Raw genomic sequence first — 19,916 nt, forward strand, 5'->3', positions numbered from 1 at the left:
AGTGTGACTATCAGCGGGCCACCTTAGCCTTTCTACTGCATCCTCAATATTAAGAAACACTTCTTGTATTACTTCAGTCAAACGTTTTGTCTCTGCAAAAGCAGAGTAAGCTAGACGTCTCCATCCAGTTTGTTCATCTGTATACAATGATCTGTAAGTTAATGAACATTCCTGTTTGGTTTTAGCACTGCTATAGCTCAACCAAATACTGAATTTTTAATAAGACATAGGCCTGTAATCTCAGAAGAGAAACTGAACAAAGCTTTAAGTAGGGCTCTTGAAAACATAATGTATGTATTTAGTAGATGCATTTTAATGTAATTATGACAATATTCTGATTCTGTGTTTTCTGAATCGCTGAACCAGAAACCCTAAGTGATCCTCTGTAAATGGTATTCTACTGACACTATTGCTTATTGCTGGACCTGACAGGAAGCCCACTGTTATGAGTCCCCGGTTTTCTTTTTGTGTTTCTCCTGGCAGCCATAGATCTAAATGGTGCATTGATGCAGATCAGATTCATTCATTCATTCATTTGCATATAAAGTACATACTTCCTGAGCACTTACCCATGTTCTGGCCCTGTGCTGATGTTATAATGGTAAACCAGACATGGCCTCCAGGTGACATTCAGTTCAGTGCAAGAGACAGATGAGGAGACAGCCTTGAAGTAAATACCATGAGGGCAGGTTGCTATGGAAATACACAGATTTAGGTCCCAGAGGATTTGACATCTAAGCCAATGTATCTCTTAGATCATAAAATATAGGAGAATTGGAGGCAAGATATTGAGAATTAACCAACCAAAGTAGACATAGAAAACTGAAGGAACGATGAGTCCTCCAGTTAGTAATAAAAGAGGGAGATGAACAGAGGTTTGAGAACCAAAAAGTATCAGTCACTGAGTCATGTTCATCTCTTTGCAACCCCATGAACTATAGCCCGCCAAGCTCCTCTGTCCATGGGATTTTCCAGGCAAGAATACTGGAATGGGTAGCCATTCCCTTCTCCAGGGGATCTTCCTGACCCAGGGATTGAACCTGGTCTCCTGCATTGCAGGCAGATTCTTTACCCTCTGAGAACCAAGCCTTGACATAAACCTAGACAGAAGATGGGAAGAAAATAAGCCATGAATATTTAGTGAGTGCACTTTTGCCAGGCTATAATGAAAGTCTCATTCTTCACATGGTACTAATTATTTGCAGAATAAGGTACTAGATATTTCTACATTGACACAAATAATGGACTACAACTAAATACTCACATGTTCTTGCATAAAATGAAAATTTTATTACCCTAGATGCAATAGGGTAATATTTATCTCAGAAACAAAGCAAAACTTATCATCCTAAAATCACGGACTCAAGTGAGAAATGTATGTTAGTGTTGAGTATTTTATTGATAAATGTAACTGAGTATTGTAGTCAGCATTGGTTCACAGAAACAAATCACTAGATGTATAATTGGCTCACAAAACAGTACGGTATATACGCCTATAAAGAAGACATAAAAATCTGTAGAGATGGTGAAATCTTTGGAGCTTTATGTGGGTTTTGGAATATTTATAGCAAAGCAAAACCCACAGCACTTTCTCCTGCTAAATAAATAAAGAGAGACAGAGAATAACAATATTCTTTTAAAGTATAACAATAAATCGTTCAGGTAAATATTCCTTTGTATTGTATATTGGGCCTCTTTCTCTCTGGTAAAGACTTCCCTTGTGCATTCTCATAATTGAAAGCCCTCTGCTTAAGGAAGTTGGGGAATGAAAACCCTTCAGTGTCAGAGCCTCATTGCTTTGGAGAGTGGTATATAGATTTTATATGGCAATATTCCAAGCCCATTTTGTATATCTACTTCTTAATTGTGTGATTATATGATTTCTCCCTGAATAAATCTTGTTTTGATGAAAGATTAAATCTAAACACCTGCAAGTTGCCTCATCCCCCTTCTTGGCTTCCATCTTTATCACCTGTTTGAAGAATGTGTCAGCTTTCCTTAGTTGAGAAGTAATTTGCAGTTACTGAAATCCACTTTATATTCTAATGCTTCAATATTTACAACTTTCCATAGAGGGCTGTTTTACCTGGAAGCATCTTAGGTTTAGATTTAAGTTCTAATAAAACTAAATATGTTTTCAGAAACCAATCTTATAGCTTTTTCTTATTCTGTTTTAAAATACCAGAAGCATAAAAGTAAAGAACAGTTGAAGTTAAGCTTGTTAAATATAAGAAACTACTTATTTGTAATTCCCTTAAGATGTCATTTGGAGTTTTAAAGATACCACTGTACTACAAATAACAAATACTACAGAGAGATATTTACTCTAAAGAAAACAAAAATAAGCAGGAGATTGGAGTTCTTCATCTGTTTTTAGTTATAGAATGCTGTGTTATTTAATAATGGAAGAAGTGGTTAAAAAATACTAAATATGCATCTGTGTTTTCCCCAGGATGCAGAATAGTAAGTTTTAAATTCACCTTTCTACTAGTGATGTTTCTGTTCTTGGAATTACTCAGATAGTTGTTTTTCATCTTGAATTTTCTTTACCTGCATTTCACTTACTTTTATTCATTGAAAAATACAGAACATTCTCTTATTAAGAGAATTAACCTTATTTACATGGGTGAATGAAGGTTCTGTATCAGTCAGTTCGGTTCAGTTGCTCAGTCGTGTCCAACTCTTTGCAACCCCATGGACTGTAGAAGATTCTGTATATATCAAAGCAAATTTCTTGAATTTTAGTTCTTTCATTTGCAACCTTTTTTTTTTTAATATTTTCCTTTCTTTGTTCTTTTTCTTTTTTCTTTCCTTTTTTAGCTTAATCAGTTTAATACTTACCTATTTACTTATGTATTACTTCTCTCTGAATAAACTTCTGTTTTTAAAAATGCATTTAAGACTTTAAATATACCTCTGATTACCACATTACCACCATCTCTCATAATCTGTAATGCTTTCATTTCTTGTTCTTCACACATTATGTTACAATTTGATTTCCTTGTGTTACTTAGGAGTGCCTTTTTGTTTATTTGTTTTCAAAAAAGTATGGGAGGGTTGTTTCTTGACCACTGAGAATCCTGGGAAAACCCTTTTTATCATATTACTTTATGTTAAAATCTCACCATATTATTGTGGATTTGTCTGTTTATACTTCTAATTCTGTTGTTGTTCAGTCGCTAAGTCGTGTCTGATTCTTTGCAATCCATGGACTGCAGCACTTCACTGTCTCCCTAAGTTTGCTCAAATTGGTGTCCACTAAGTCAGTGATGCCATCCAACCATCCCATCATCTGCTGTCCCTTTCTCCTGCTGCCCTCGATCTTTCCTAGCATCAGGATCTTTTCCAATGAGTCGGCTCTTTGCATCAGGTAGCTAAAGTATGGAGCTTCAGCTTCAGCATCAGTCCTTCCAGTGAATATTCAAGGTTGATTTCCTTTAGGATTCACTGCTTTGATTTCCTTTCTGTCCAAGTGTCTTCTCCAGCACCACAGTTCAAAAGCATCAATTCTTTGGTGCTCAGCTTTCTTTGTGGTCCAACTCTCACATCCATACATGACTACTGGAAAAACCATCGCTTTGACTATACAGACCTTTGTTGGCAAAATGATGTCTCTGCTTTTTAATACACTGTCTTGGTTTATCATAGCTTTTCTGCCAAAGAGTAAGTGTCTTTTATTTTCATGGCTGCCATCACCATCTGCAGTGATTTTGAAGCCCAAGAAAATAAAATCTGCCACTGTTTCCACTTTTTCCCCATCTATTTGCCATGAAGAGATGGGACTGGATGCCATGATCTTAATTTTTTGAATGCTGAGTTTTAAGCCAGCTTTTTCACTCTCCACTAATTATAATCTTAACTAATTCTTACTCATCTTAACTTGTTAATGTAAGTATTAGGTAATAATCTTAACTAATTCTGTTTTTGTTTTTTGTATTTTAAGATTCTGATGCTAGGGGCATACTAGCTGATAATTTGCACATCTGTTTCTTGTTAAGTTACTTTTTATTGTTATATAATCAGTACCTTTATGCAATTTATTGTTTTTGCACGCATATGTGCATGCTCAGTCATGTCCAGCTCTTTGCAACCCCATGGACTGTACCCCACAGGCAGTCTCCTCTGCTTGTGGAATTTTCCAAGTAAGAATACTGGAGTGGGTTGCCATTTCATCCTCCAGGGGATCTTCCCGATTCAGGGATCGAACTTGCATCTCCTGTGTCTCCTGCATTGGCAGATGGATTCTTTACCACTGGGAATAAATAAATAAATGGGATAATTTATAATAAATAAATAATAAATGGGATAATAAATAAATGGGAATCCCATTTATTATTTTTTATTGTTTTTACTTCAGCTTTAATTCATCTATTATTAATATTGAAATAGCAAATTTCCCTTAGTAAGTATTTGCTTAAGGATGTATTTTTCATGCTTTTATTTTCAGCTTTTGCTGTTTGGGATGTATCTTGTAAAATGGGCAGACAGAGGCATGTATTATATTTCTGCTCCCTCCAATTTTTTACTGTCATTAGATATGAATATTCCTTTCACATTTTTTGCAATTACTGTTTTGGACTTAATTTGACATCTTAATTTGTGTTATCTCTTTTAGCCAGCTCTTTTTCAAATTTTCCCTCATTTTCTTTTTTCATTATTGGATTAGTGAAACATTTTTTATTCCCCTTCCTTTTATTTACTGATTTGGAAACTTACTATTATATTTTTTTTATTATTTGAAATAGCACATTTTTCTGACAAACTCAAGAAGTATTTAGTTTGTCTATCCTCCTAACATCAAAATTAGGGCCTCAACATATGTTAAAATTCACTGACTACCTCTCCATTTTGCACAACCAATAGTTTATTAAATTCACCATAATTTTATCAGTTTCTATGCTCAGTGTTGTTTCTTTTTTTTATTGTTTTTTATTTTTTAATTTTTTAATTTTTTATTTTTTTGGATTCTAAGGGGATTATTTTATTTATTTATTTATTTTTAATTTTATTTTATTTTTAAACTTTACATAATTGTATTAGTTTTGCCAAATATCAAAATGAATCCACCACAGTGTTGTTTCTTGTCCACCTCTTTTGAGAACCCATGGACTATACAGTCCATGGAATTCTCCAGACCAGAATAGTGGAGTGGGTTGACATTTCCTTCTCCAGGGTATCTTCCCAACACCAAGATCGAACCCAGGTCTCCCGCATTGCAGGTGGATTCTTTACCAGCTGAGCCACCAGGGAAGCCCAAGAATACTGGAGTGGGTATCCTATCCCTTCTCCAGGGGACCTTCCTGACCCAGGGATCAAACCGGAGTCTCCTGCATTGTGGATAGATTCTCTACCAGCTGAGCTACAAGGGAAGCTCTGTATCCCACTCTTAAGCTGAACTCTTTTTCTTTCTTGCTGAGAAATTTTCTATAGATGTACCTTTAGTGATTAACCACTTTCAGTGAGTGAGTTTTTGATTTGATGAATAATTATTTATCTGGGTATGGAATTCTAAGGTATGTCCCTATAACACCAAGAATCTATGATTCTATTGTCATCTTGGTTTTATTGTGATTTCTTGGAGTGGCATCTGACTTCTCTACCCACTACTTCCTCTTTATTCTTAATACTCAATGTCCTACGATATATCCAAGTATAGGTTGATTTTTCCCCTTGGAAAAAATTATTTTCATTCTGTACTTAGATGTCTAATTGAACATTTCAAATTTGAGCTTCTAATTTTTTATGCCAAACCCACTTCACTCACTGTTGTCTCAGACTTAATTAAGGACAACTCAGTCCTTCCAAGTGCTCAGACGAAATTTTGAAGTCATCCTTGCTTCATCTCTTTTCTCCCATACTCCACATTCAATCTATGAAGAAATTTGGCTCTACCTTAAAAATGTATCTAGAATCCAGGTACATTTCACTTTCCCACTGCTGCCAACCTGGTCTAAGCCCCTGTCATATCTTGCCTTGTGTATTCTTGTACTCTCTCCTTGTCTCTCTGCTTCCCACCTCGTCTCTTCTATCCTCTGCTCAGAAGCAACAGTGATTTTAAAATAAAAGATAGATTATGCCATTCCTTTGCTCAAAATTGTCATTGCTTCCCCATCTCACTTATAGTAAAAACCAAAGTCTTTATGGTCAGTTACAAGGTCTTACATGGCTTATAACCCCCTTCCCATCTCCCCTTAACTTACTGTCCTCCAGTCACATTGGCCCCTTAGTGTTTCTCACAGCATGCTCTCATCTTTATATGAAGTGGTCTTTTTGCTTAGGATATGCTTTTTCCAGATAACCACATGGCTAACTCCATCATGTCTTTTGAGTCTGTGTTCAATGATTGCCTTTTCAGTGAGGACTACTTTAACTATGACATACTAATCCATCTCTCTTACCCTTCCCTGTTTATTTCATAGCACTTTTCATTTTCTAAATTGCTATAAATTTTGTGGATTATGTTCATTGCTTATTTTCTGTCCTTTCATAAAAATATAAGTTCTCTGAGTGCATACATTTAAACTTTTTGTTTTAATTCTATATCTCAAATACCTAGAACAGAACTTGGTACAAAGAAGATGCATAATAAATATTTGTTAGATGACTGAAATATGTGTGCATGCATGCTAAGTTGCTTCAGTCATATCCAACTCTTTGTTACCCTATGGACTGTAGCCCGTGAGGATCCTTTGTCCATGGAATTCTCCAGGCAAAATTACTGGAGTGGGTTACCATGCTCTCCTCCAGGGGATCCTCCTGACCCAGGGATTGAACCCAAGTCTCTTGTGTCTCCTGCATGGGCAGATGGGTTCTTTACCCCTAGCACCAACTGGGAAGCCCAACTGATATATGTATATACATATGATATGATATATATATATATTTATATTTATCTTCTGTATTTTTACAGAATAGAAATACAGTGAAATATAGTTACAACCCAAATGCTCATTAACTGGTAAATAGATAATCAAAGCTTTGATAGAGCCATACAGTGGAGCTTGACTCAGAACAAAATACTAATACAGACTACAACATGGAAGAATATCAAAACATTATGTGAAAAAAAAACAGATATAGAAAATGTCATATGCTGTTATCCCATTTATATGAAATTTTCAAGAGTCTAAACTATGAAGATGAAAAGCCTGTCAGTAGTTGCCTGATGCCAGGGGGTGGGACTGGGATTAACTCCAAGAGGTGATGGAACTCTTTAGGGTTCTCAAAATTTTCTAAAATCTGACTATGGTAGTGATTGCACTGTGCTGCTGCTGCTGCTGCTAAGTCACTTCAGTCGTGTCCGACTCTGTGCGACCCCATAGACGGCAGCCCACCAGGCTCCCCCGTCCCTGGGATTCTCCAGGCAAGAACACTGGAGTGGGTTGCCATTTCCTTCTCCAATGCAGGAAAGTGAAAAGTGAAAGTGAAGTCACTCAGTCATGTCTGACCCTCAGCGACCCCATGGACTGCAGCTTTCCAGACTCCTCCATCCATGGGATTTTCCAGGCAAGAATACTGGAGTGGGGTGCCATTGCCTTCTCTGATTGCACTATATATTAACTAAAACACATTGTTTACTTAAAATGGGTAGAATTTAGAATATGTAAATTATTCCTCAAAAGCTATAAGCAATAAAAAATACAATTAATATTAACTGCATACGATCAGAATTTAATTAGGAAGCACTTGACAATCTTTAGCTCATCTTCAGAATAAGTTGCTGACTCTGTATTGGGAAGATGTGGATTTAGCAGTTCATAAAGTTCAGAGCCTTCCCTGTAGCCATGCAGTGTTGGTGGAACACACCTCTATCACAGTACTCACTGTTATAGTCATTTACTTGTAAGACCCAACACCCACCCTCTACCATACATATATATATATATATATATATATATATATATATATATATATATATATAACTCCAGGTACGGTCTGATCTTGAACAGGTATGGTCTACCTTGAACTCTAGGGTATGGTCTGTCCCTCACTTATCCTCATGTTCTATGCCCTAGAGGTGTGAGACCCATGGGAGATCCTGAGATAATTCTAGCTAAAGGACTAGATGATTATGAGTAGAATAGCATATAAAAGGAAATTTACCAGTCAGTGACAGAAATTGATATTGTCTCGCTATGCAGTCCATATAATATTACCAAAATCATACACTTATTCCTAGCTGTGTTTTTTTCATCCATGCTTCAAGCTGCTATAATTGAAGAAATCACATAAATGCTTATTCTTTGATTTATCATGCGTGTATTGAGTGCCCTCTATGTGCCACACACTTTGTTAGGTTCTAAGGATGGATATGATAGTTAATAAAACAATGATTTGGAACTTATTTTAAACAATTACTTTCTTTAAATTGGGCAGTAATTATTAAAGATGTCTTGAGGGAATGTTCTCTATAGATTTTGGTTAGTAACTTAAAGATTATTAATTTTATACAGTTGTCAGAGTTTTAAATGCTGTGGATAAGTATTTTGTTTTTCTTATAAAACGCAGGGCAGCAAACTACGCTCTTTCTCCGGGGGTGAGGGAAAGTTTCTGGAAAAGGAAATTCCAGCACCACCCCTCGAGGTATTTATTTTCCAGAGTAAATCTTCCAGCCATCCAGCTCAATCACTAAGTAAGCACACATGTGACACACCACGCCCTCTGCAGAGACTCACTCAGGGCAAAACAGAGTAGGTATTTTGTTAATCCTTTTAGCCTGAACAAGCAGTAGAAGAAAAACTCAGGAAATAAATCATATAAAAATATGAGAACAATAGGAAAGAAAAGCCTGTCTTACAGGTTTGTTTCCTGTTCTGTCTAATACTTCTGGAATGTGGTTTTCTCTCCTATTGATGCTGAATATAACTAGAATGTCTAAAGTTGTCATTCTTTTCTTAGCCACAGTTCTCCTTTGTCTGTGTATATTATTACCCTGTTAAAACTAAAATCTCTCAGAATTGTCCAAACAAAAGTTATAGGAAGCATTTGGTGACAACTGCTATAGAGTAACATTTTTTAAAAAGTAAACACAGGTTGCATACACAGAATTTCAACTGAAATTATAACATTCTATTTGCTTCTTAGCAGTTATGTGTTTCTAAGTAAGCTGACTTTCACAAAATGTAGCCAAGTTTTGGAGTAACACAAAGTTTTTTAAAACTGGAAGATATTCTAGTAAAAACCTACCTTAATGCTTAAAAACTTTTGCACACCAATGTTTAGTTTCTGAGTTATATACTTTTTTTACAGGATTATTAGAACCTCTTGTGTTAAAAATAGCTGTCTGACTTTAAAAATTGCCCTTTGGCACCTCCATCAGAGAAAGGGAGAAAAGACAGTTTTCCATTCTTTAATAAATCTGATAATGGTAGGTAGGAAGAAAGTAAATGACTACACTGATCCTTTCAGATGATCTGTGAACGTCTGTTGTTTCTTCTGACCATTGTATCTAGAAAACAAACTACATTACATGCTCAGTCATGTTCAACTCACTGTGACCTCATGGACTATGGCCCGCCAGGCTCCTCTGTCCATGGGATTCTCCAGGCAAAAATACTGGAGTGGATTGCCATTTCCTCCTCCAGGGGATCTTCCCAACCCAGGGATCCAACCCGGGTCTCTGACATCTCCGGCATTGGCAGGAGGATTCTTTAGCACCGCACCACCTTCCTAAGTTTTCATTACTACATTTCATTTCCTTCCCACTAGGAGAAGGTTTTCTGTGTCTGTAATTCCCATTACTCAGGCAAATGTCGGTCATTCACTAGATCTTCATGGCCAAGTTCAGGAATGTTGTGATGTGCTCAGTCGTGTCCGACTCTTTGCCACCCCTGTGGACTGTGGCCCGCCAGGCTCCTCTGTCCGTGGGATTCTCCAGGCAAGAGCACTGGAGTGGGTTGCCATTTCCTTCTCCAAGTCCAGAAATAAGTGTAACCAGTTAGGAGAGCTTCACCTACTTGTACATGGCCACCACCAACCACTATTCTTCCTGAAGCACCACTGCTCTGATCAACTGTCTCATCTTCTGAGCTCTGCCTAACCCTTTCCCCAGCCCTGCACCCCTGCCCACCTGCTGGCACCTCAAAATGGGGTCCTAGCAGACATCATCTGGGAGAGAAGACACCTACGATGAGTTCTCATGGCACGTGTGCTTTGAGGGCAGATCTCACTCTTTCTCCTGCTCCAAGCTAGATGTGGCCACTAGAAAAGCCTGTCAGTGACCTAAGTTACAGTATTTGGTAATAATGACTATACTTATTGTAAACTGTCTCTCTGGCCACCAAATTGTATGTCTACAATTTGGACTTTGACCTAGTAGGAAAGGACTTTTCCACAGATTGCTAAAGTTTAAGTTTATGTCTGCTTTTAACTTTTACCTAATGTAATGAGTGACTTCCACCCATGAAAAGTGCAAGTGTCACTTGGGTACCCCAGGTGGATGAACTTAATAACCCCTACCTTGGACAAGCCAGTGGAATCTGTCTTATAGGGGAGAATGCTTGAAAACCTCAAGAAGAGCAACCTCTGTCAAAAGGCAAACAAGTTTCAGGGAGAAAATTCTCTCTAATCTACCCAATTTAATTTCTTTCTGAAAGTAAAGAAAAAAAAATCACAGAAGATCTTTCAGGGGTTGAAAAATATTTAGACTGTATTGTGGAAAAAATCAGTAGATGCTGTCAGTCTATATTTTCAGGAAGGTTTAACATACACTGTTCCACACAGTCAGTCATGATATAATTTGATGACCGCATACTATGAAAGATGAAATAGTGCTATGCTGAAGACAGCTCATATAGGCCAGTTGTTACATTTCCAGAAATTTGGCAAACAAGGTGATATAGTCTTGTAAGCCAATTGCCCACTCATTGAATTGGTCATTATAGGAATATTTATATCATAGAAAAACAGCAAACCAATTGTTGAGCATTTACCAGGATATCACTGGATAAAAAATTGGTTTAGAAATATAGACTGAAGAGCAGGACCAATGGGATAAATGCTGAAGATTTATGAACAGATAGTTTCCTCTGAGTTAGATGTTGGCACTAATTTTCTTTAGCACTTTTATAAATTCTCTGGAAAGAGGTAACACACAGAGAAATGTCCCTTTTTTTTTCAGATGACATTAAACATTTGCACAGTTAAGCTATAAATTCAAGGAAATAACACCCAGAGCTCTTAGTAAAATCGTGAGTTGGCTCAATAATAGCAGATGAGCTGTAATAAAACAAGAAAAAGGCAATTGGGGGAAGATTGTCTTAACATACTCTTGTTAGATGATAGATTCTAACCTTTATATTTTGACCTATAAATGAAATTTAGGGATTTCTGTAGACTTCTTCTATGTTCACAAATATAATTTGTTAGTTGTGATAAAAAGGATGTTAAAACACCATGCCTCATCGGAAGCACTGGAAACAGAATAAACTGTCCCACCCTTATAAAGAAATCTTAATGCACACTTCCTGCAGTTTTGGTTGACATGCTTCAAGGATAATGTAATGGAACTGGAAAAATTTCAGAGGAAAGTGTGTAACCCAATCGAGGGATTATAAGAATCCCAGATGAGGCTAAGATTATATTAACTAGCAAATCATGAAAGGTTTTGAATAAAGTAAATATAGATGGATTTAGCAAATCCTGAAAGACCAGAGCTATAGTGTACCCCTTTGATGTCTGAAATACAAATTTGGAGAAGAAATAAAAGGAAACACATTATTGTTTCTCAAGGAGGAGTAATGATAGCAAAAATAACATTGTACCTCAAAGTTTAGCTTTTGTCAATTTCAAAGAAAATCATTATATTTACATATAATGTAAATGTACCAAACAGATAGAGCCAACTCATTGGAGAAGACCCTGATACTGGGAAAGATTGAAAGTGAAGGAGAAGGGGGTGGCAGAGGATGAAATGGTTAGATAGCATCACCAACTCGATGGACATGAATCTGAGATAGTGAAGGACAGGGGAGCCTGGCGTGCTGCAGCCCATGGTGTCGAAAAGAATCTGACAGTACTTAGTGACTGAACAACAACAACATATTCTAATATGCAAAATTTACTGTATATTGCCTCTGATCAGTGACCTCCCCTCAGTTAGGCTCTGTCGATAGAAAAAGGAGTGAGAAGCTTCCTCTTCTCAACCTAGAGTGAGACAACACACAATCTGCCTTTTTATGGTTGTTGTTTTAAGGCGATTTAAAGGAAGAAACAGAAGAGCCGTTATAATTGTTTTCTCTCACTGCGGAACCCTCAAGGTAGAATGTGTTCCCAAAGCACACCAGTTTTCCACTTTATAAGGAAATTTAGTTGGGATTAATTTCATTGTCCTAATTAGAACTCACAGTTTGGTTAATCCTCAAATTCATTGAAAAAAAAAAAAAATCAGGGTTTCTTTATGGCACTGATCCGCCAGCTCTGCAGTGGCAGCTCGGATGGATTGAGGTCTCTATGGCTTTGGTGACCCTACTTAAGCATTCCCACCCGCCTCTCCTGGCTCTGCTCCCAGCCTGGCTACCACTGCAGCCCCCCTCACCTGCCCTCGGGGTTTGGGGAGAAGGCAGTACCTCTAGGCTAGGTGTTTTTGCTCAGAAAAGATGTCAGGCTTCCTGGGGTGTCAGGCTTTGAGCTCTACCAAGGTCCAGCTGGCCTGGCACCGGGCCTGCCTCTGTAAAGGCTGTGTTTGTGTTAATCGCTCAGTCGTGTGCGACTCTTTGTGACCCCATGGACTGTAGCCTGCCAGGCTTCTCTGTCCATGGGATTCTCCGGGCAAGAATACTGGAGTGGGTTGCATTCCCTTCTCCAGGGGATCTTTCCAACCCAGGAATCAGACCCGAGTCTCCTGCATCGCAGGCAGATTCTTTACCTTCTGAGCCACCAAGGAAGCCCCTGGAAGGACTAGGGAACAATTTTGTTATTGTGTCAACTTTACTCAAGTTAACTCACTTGAGAAACAAACCATTTTTTACTTTGTCTAGGTGATGACTGTGTAGGAGAGTGCACTGTAGTGCTCCCAAAGTGCCTTTTTTTCTCTGATATAAATGTGTTTATAAGGACCTGGTCCAGTGATTCTTGGATGTGTTTGCTGCATCGAGATGTTAGGGACTGGGTTTGTATCTAGTGGGGATACAGTCTGAAAATGGGTCCCCTTCTGTGAAGATGGGAAAGGAGCTCAAAGTGGAGATCTGAGCAGTGGGGTTAAGCCAAACCCCCGAAGTGACCCTTTCACCCAACTTCTCTCAGGTTCTTAGGAGGATGTTTTTCAAGGCCCAGTGCTCCAAGCCTGGTCTCATCTGAGTCCCTGGCAGGTTCATGTGTGAACCACATTAGACCCCGGTGACCTGAAGACTCTGTGTAATTGTTTTATGTGTACACATGAATACATAAATGCCAGCATTTTAAATAATTTGAAAATGTCTTTGTAGCCATTCAAAAGAAATATCAAGGTTTCTTAAGAGTGAATTAGGAAAAAGGAAGTAGATAATTGATCATACTATTCTAGGGAAAGAGGTTTCCCCACAATAGAGGGTGGGCTATTTGGGTATGAAAAAAATAGGGCAATTTATTTAAATGGTGAGACAGACAAGCAAACATCTTTCAAAAAACAAAACTAGGCTCTATGTGATCTTAATAATACAAACTTCAGGAAAAAATTTGCATGTGTAAAGCATTAATAATTTATTATTTTATAAAATAGATATACTATACAGATTTATTTTGAAAAAAATTTTATTGGCATATAGTTGGTTGACAAAGTTGTGTTAGTTTCTGCTGAACAGCAAAGTGAATCAATTATACACATCCATATGTCCCCTTTTTTTAAGATTCTTTCCCCATATAGGTCATTACAGAATATTAATTGTGCTATACAGTAGGTTCTTCTTAGTTATCTATTTTATATATGGCAGTGTATATATGTCAGTCCCAATATTCCAATTTATCTTTCTCTTTCCCACTCCCTCTCCCTTCCTCCCAGCAATAATTTTTTTTGATTCCACATATAATCGATATCATGTGATATTTGTCTTTCTCTGACTTATTTCACTCAGTATGACAATCTCTTAACTCATCCATGTTGCTGCAAATGGCATTATTTTGCTGTTTATTATGGTTGAGCAATATTCTATTGTATATGTCTGCCACATCTTCTTTATGCATTTCTCTCTTAATGGACATTGAGATAACTTCCGTGTCTTGGCTACTGTAAATAGTGCTGCAGTGAATATTAGGGTGCATGGATCATTTCAAATTATGGTTTTCTCTGGATATATGCCCAGGAGTGGATTGCAGGATCATATGGTAGCTCTATTTTTAGTTTTTTAAGGAACCTCCATACTGTTCTCCATAATGACTATACCAATTTACATTCCCCCATCAACATTGCAGGACAGTTCTCTTTTCTCCATACCCTCTCTAGCACTTATTATGTGTATATTTTTTAATGATGGCTGATTTGACCTGTGTGAGGTGATAGCTCATTGTAGTTTTGATTTGCATTTCTCTAATAATTATATACTATATAGATGTTTAATAGTTCACAGTCGACTGCCTGAGATAACCTAAAATGTGAAAGCTGTGGCAAGTGACCTAAATATAGTTTTTAATAAAATACACTTTTAAGGGAAGGGGAGGGATAAATTGGGAGATTGGGATTGACATATTCACACTACTGTGTATAAAAGAGATAACCTAACGGGGACCTACTGTATAGCACAGGGACCTGTACTCAATACTCTATAACGACCCATATGGGAAAAGAGTGAGTATGTGTGTATGTATAACTGATTCACTTTGCTGTACAGCAGAAACTCACACAACATTGTAAATCAACTATACTTCAATAAAAATCAGTTAAAAATTAAAATATACGCTTTTTTTTGGAATCCCCTCCTGGTCCAGTGGTTAGGGCTTGGCACTCTCACTGCCGGGGTCCAAGATTTTATCTGTAGTAGAGGAGCTAAAATCCCATAAGCCTCGTAGCCCAGCCCCCTCAAAAAAAAAAAATACACTTCAAAAACTTTTTAATGAAATATATAGGTTCATTGCTAAGTCTAAGTCGCTTCAGTCGTGTCCGACTCTGTGAGACCCCATAGAAGGCAGCCCACCACGCTCCCCGGTCCCTGGGATTCTCCAAGCAAGAACACTGGAGTGGGTTGCCATTTCCTTCTCCAATACATGAAAGTGAAAAGTGAAAGTGAAGTGGCTCAGTCCTGTCCGACTCTTTGCGACCTCATGGACTACAGACTACCAGGCTCCTCCGTCCATGGGATTTTCCAGGCAAGAGTACTGGAGTGGGGTGCCAGTGCCTTCTCCATACAGGTTCATAAAAATGTACAAATCATAATATAGGGTTCAACGAATTTCCATAAAGTGAATCACATTTCTGTAACCAACACCCTAATGCCATATCTATCTCTACCTAGCGATCTATATAGATGGAGATAGACATGGCATCTAGAGTTCTCATCAATCTTAAATACCAGGAGTATTTACTTGTATTCATATTTTTAAGAAGTTAGAGGTTAAGATTTAATTACAGTAGTATTGAGTTCAACTATTATGGACTTTTAGCTTCTAAAATAAATTACTGTGGTCTTCACCTTTTGGACATTTTAAACACACAGTTTCATAGTCTCACAGTGATTCTTTTGAATATAGGAGAGGTGAGCATCGCAGAGTTTAGATGGTAGAGAGCAAAGTGTATCCTTTGTTGATCTGACACATAGACCCATCATTCAGATTTACTGTTCAACCTGATTGAGGCCACTAATACTGCAAAATTCTATTTGTTAAAAGGAAGATTTTAAAATGAGACAAAAATGCACACATAACAGGAATGAGAGGAAGGAACTAACTTTCTGGAAACAAATTTTCTTAAATTAAGTACCGTGACTAAGTACTTTAATTCCTTTTCTTCCAGCCCTAAAGGATCATTTGCCAGTGAACCTTTTAAGTTTAATGGGGAGTCGCCCGAACTCTCTGCTATTGGGGGGTGGGGGGGTTGCGGGGCTCACAGCCCCCGCAGGCGCGGCCGGACCAGCCCGAGCCTCTCCCCTGCCCACTTCCTCGCCCCCCTCATTCCACCGCCCCCGTCGCCCACTCCCCCTCTCTCCTCCCCCGTGACCCTTGACCCCAGCTAATCTGCATAGAGGAATGACAGGCATCCGCTGGGCAGGATCCGCCGCGCCCGCTACGGCCGGCCGGACTGGGAGACCCGCGAAGGGGAGAAGGTGAGGGGACTCGGCGGGCACCTCCGCAACGACTGGGAAATGAACGCTTGGAACTCTGTCTGCGAGCGGACCCATGATCCAAGGACCGAAAGAGCCGCGTGATCGCCGGAGCTGGCCCTGCGACCCGAGACATGGGCCAGACCTCGGTCTCCACGCTGTCCCCGCAGCCCAGCAGCGGTGAGTCCGGGGCGCGCGCGATGCGCTCCCGCCGTGCGGCGCGGGACCGGCTCGGGGCAGCGGGGGCGGCCGAGGGCTCCGCGGCGAGCCGGGCTCTGCCCGCACCGGCCGAGTCCCTCCGAGAAACCCGAGAGGTAGCGCTCCCCCAAACTCTTTGTCGTGGAAAAGTGGAATGCCTTTTGGGATACAGCCGATTTTACCTTAAAGGCACAGGCTCCATTTTCTGTCGGAGATGCCTCGCTTTGGGGTCGGTCTGAATCACTTCTGAGCCTGAAATTTACGAGAAACGCCATATGCGTATTGCTTTGTTTTTAAAACGCGAAACTTAAAGAGCAAGATAAACGCGCCAACAGGTTTCTCTGTATTTACACTTGGCTTCTAAGCAGACTAGAACTGAATTCTTTCAAGCTTGTCAACTGATTTATGGTTTGTTTTTTCGGAGTAGAGTGCTGATTGCCCTCTCTTATCCAGGCAGAATGTTGAATACTTAGTAACAGAAAAAAGCTTAATTGTTTTAAATGATACTTTTTTATTAGACAGGCTGTAAAACTAGGGGAAACTTTTCATGAACTCAGTTAGCTAGTTTTATGGAAACATGTGTAATGTTTCTGACCTCTATTGCCCCGTTTGAAGTATCATTTTTTCACTTTCTTAAAAAAAAAAAGGAAGGTACGTATGTCTGGCGTTTCTCCAGTAATGCAGGGACAAACAACCTTTTGATGGGGATACTTGTGCTTGGACAATGAGACAAGTTTCAAAGGTACTATTTTGACATTTTTTTCCGTCAAGAATTAAAAAAATCCTCAGAGGGAACATTTACGTTATTTCTTGAGGTATTTGATGCACTTTGCAAATTGAGTAAACAGCAACAGGATCTTGCTGAAAGGAAATGACAGGGCGCAGATCAAGTTTTTTTGTTTGTTTTTTGTTTTTAATCAGCTCCAGGATGTCTCTAACTCGATAGGATTCTACCATTCCAGCTTCACCCCACTTGGGTTGGTTTAGATTGCAGAACTTCACTCCTTGAAATATGATAAGATTTTGCCTCAGGAGAACCAACCCCTCTGCAAAGGAGAGAAATCAGAGTCCAGAAGAAATCACACCTTCCCTTACTGTTCATGACGAGGTTGTACAGTGCTGCTGAACAGAAGAGACTTCATATTGATAGTGTTTGGGGGGACTTTGGAGGGGAGTGTTGATTAGGATCTTAATCTTAGTATAAACTATTTTGTGCAATTAAGACTTACTCTCATTTATCTTCCTTTAAAGCAGTGTGACTTCTTTCAAGAAAGAGTTATATATTTAAATTTCTGCACTGGCAAAACGTAGAATTAGATGAGTACTCTGGTACAATAGGTATAAAGTACTGCTCTGAATTTAGTTCTTTAGCCACACGGTATTGTTAGGGTTAATATGTAAAAAGTGAATTTTGCTTTTATAAAAATCAAGGAATGTTACATAAATGATGCTAAGATGCAGAGTAGAATTCTGAAGTGCAACCTCTTGGGTTGTGTGAGTGCTCAGTTCTATTACACTCTGCGACCCCATGGACGGTAGCCCACCAGGCTCCTCTGTCCATGGGCTTTTCTGGACAAGAATACTGGAGTGGGTTGCCATTTCCTTCTCCAGGGAACATTCCCTACCCAGGGATTGAACCTATATCTCTTGTGTCTCCTGCATTGGCAGGTGGATTCTTTACCACCGTGCCCCTTGGTAAGCCCTCCTAACTCTTACCCAGTACAGCAAAAAACACCCAGATTGCTATAATTCCTAATACACTGATTAATCATGTCAAGAGATTGGGCAGTTTATTAAGACAAAAAGTAACTTAAAAAATTATGCTTGACCATAAAAGATATTTCAAAGAAATATTTCATGGAATGGTGTTTAAATAACAGGTCTTATGTTTAGTTGATTAAAAGCTTGTATATATTGAAGTGTCCAATCCGGACATCATGAGTAGAGGGTTTCTTGGTTTTGTTTGGTTGGTTTAGGGATGATGGTTGCTGTGATTGAAGTTTTTTGATGGTTAACAGCAGTCCGATTTTCTCATGATACCCTCTAAGTGTATTATTATCACTCCATTTCCCTGAAGTTTCACCATCAGATTCCAAATGAAAATGAAAAAAACAACAAAAACAGAACCCGTGGTTGCCATATCTAAGTTTTGTATTGATGTTGGTGTTCTTCTCTGAGTCTGAAAACATCAGACCCTCTACTCTTCCAAGTATCTTGTTGACTCTTGTTAGCTGTTTGCCACTGGCTTCACGAGTGGTGTGAAGATACTTGTTCTGTGTGATCTCAGTTATCTACTAGGTGTTCTAGTCTAGAGCGGTTGCTAGGGATTACAGTGATGAAGATAATTCCCCTGTTAAATGCTTAACAGAATCTAAGAAGTCAATAGTAGCACAGAGGCTGATAGTTTACAGCTGTTACTCGACTTGGGCTTTTGTAAAAATCAGCTCTGTGGGCCACGGGTCAGCTTGCTTCTCTTTGTCCATTTCAGACCCTCTTGAACCCTTCAGTTTAGGACCGCATCTGTTTCTCTGGGTTCTAAGAAGACGAGTGATAATTAATTATTGCTGAAAACATGCAATTAGAGTCATTGTTTATATTTTTTAAAACAGCTTTATTGACATATAATTAGCATACCTTTTTTCAGTGTTTTCACAGTGTTCTGCAACCATCAGTCCCTATTCCCATCCTTCTCAACCCTCCATTCCTAGACCTGCTGCTGCTGCTGCTGCTGCTAAGTCACTTCAGTCGTGTCCGACTCTGTGCGACCCCATAGATGGCAGCCCACCAGGCTCCCCCGTCCCTGGGATTCCTAGACCTAATTAACCACTAATCCACTTTCTGTCTCTGTAGGAAGAATATATGTAAGTGGGATCATACAACACAACATGCCTTTTGTGACTGGTTTCTTTCACTTAGCGTGATGTTTTCAAGGGTCTGCCGTGTGTAGCATGTATCAGTGGTTCATTTGTTTTGTATTGCCTAATGATATTCCACTGTATTAATGTACCACATTTTATTTATCCATCTGTCAGTTGGTCATTTGGGTTATTAATATTTTTACTTCTTGCCTCTCTGAATAGTACTGCCATGATCTTCAGGTAGAAGTTTTTCTTGAATATATTTTCATTTCTCTTGGGTAGCGGCAGTATTTCTAGGAGTGGAATTGCTGGGTCATATGTTAATTCTACATTTATGTTATGTTTTAAGGAAATACTTGCTTTGCAGAGTGGCTGTACCATTTTCCATTGCCTCCAGCAGTGTATGAAGGTTCCAGTTTCTCTGCATCCTCATCATTTGTTATTATATTTTGATTATGACTATCCAATAAATGTGAAGTTATATTTCATTGTGATTATGATTTGCATTTCCCGGATTACTAATGACATTGTGCATCTTTTTGTGTGCTTATTGGCCATTCGTATATCCTCTTTGGAGAAATGTCTATTCAGATCTTTTGCCTAATTTTAATTAGCAATTTGACTTCCTATTATT

General features: G+C 38.7%; 1 protein-coding gene across 5 annotated transcripts in view; it reads left to right on the forward strand.

Moving 5' to 3' along the window:
* Window positions 1-19,916, forward strand: part of PHACTR2 (phosphatase and actin regulator 2) — a 222,614-nt gene that overhangs the window by 60,280 nt on the left and 142,418 nt on the right. For 2 of the 5 annotated variants that reach the window (XM_027551747.1, XM_027551749.1), the window contains exon 1: window positions 16,140-16,406. The exons of 1 other annotated variant lie outside the window; for it this stretch is intronic. In XM_027551747.1, coding sequence (XP_027407548.1) covers window positions 16,361-16,406 — 46 coding nt within the window. In that variant the 5' untranslated portion in view covers window positions 16,140-16,360. Of the gene's footprint in view, window positions 1-16,137; window positions 16,407-19,916 lie in introns of those variants that run through there. 2 more of the 5 variants (XM_027551745.1, XM_027551748.1) reach the window with 2 other exon arrangements.

This window comes from Bos indicus x Bos taurus, chromosome 9 (assembly GCF_003369695.1).
Source record: "Bos indicus x Bos taurus breed Angus x Brahman F1 hybrid chromosome 9, Bos_hybrid_MaternalHap_v2.0, whole genome shotgun sequence".
In the NCBI taxonomy this organism is placed as follows: Eukaryota; Metazoa; Chordata; class Mammalia; order Artiodactyla; family Bovidae; genus Bos; species Bos indicus x Bos taurus.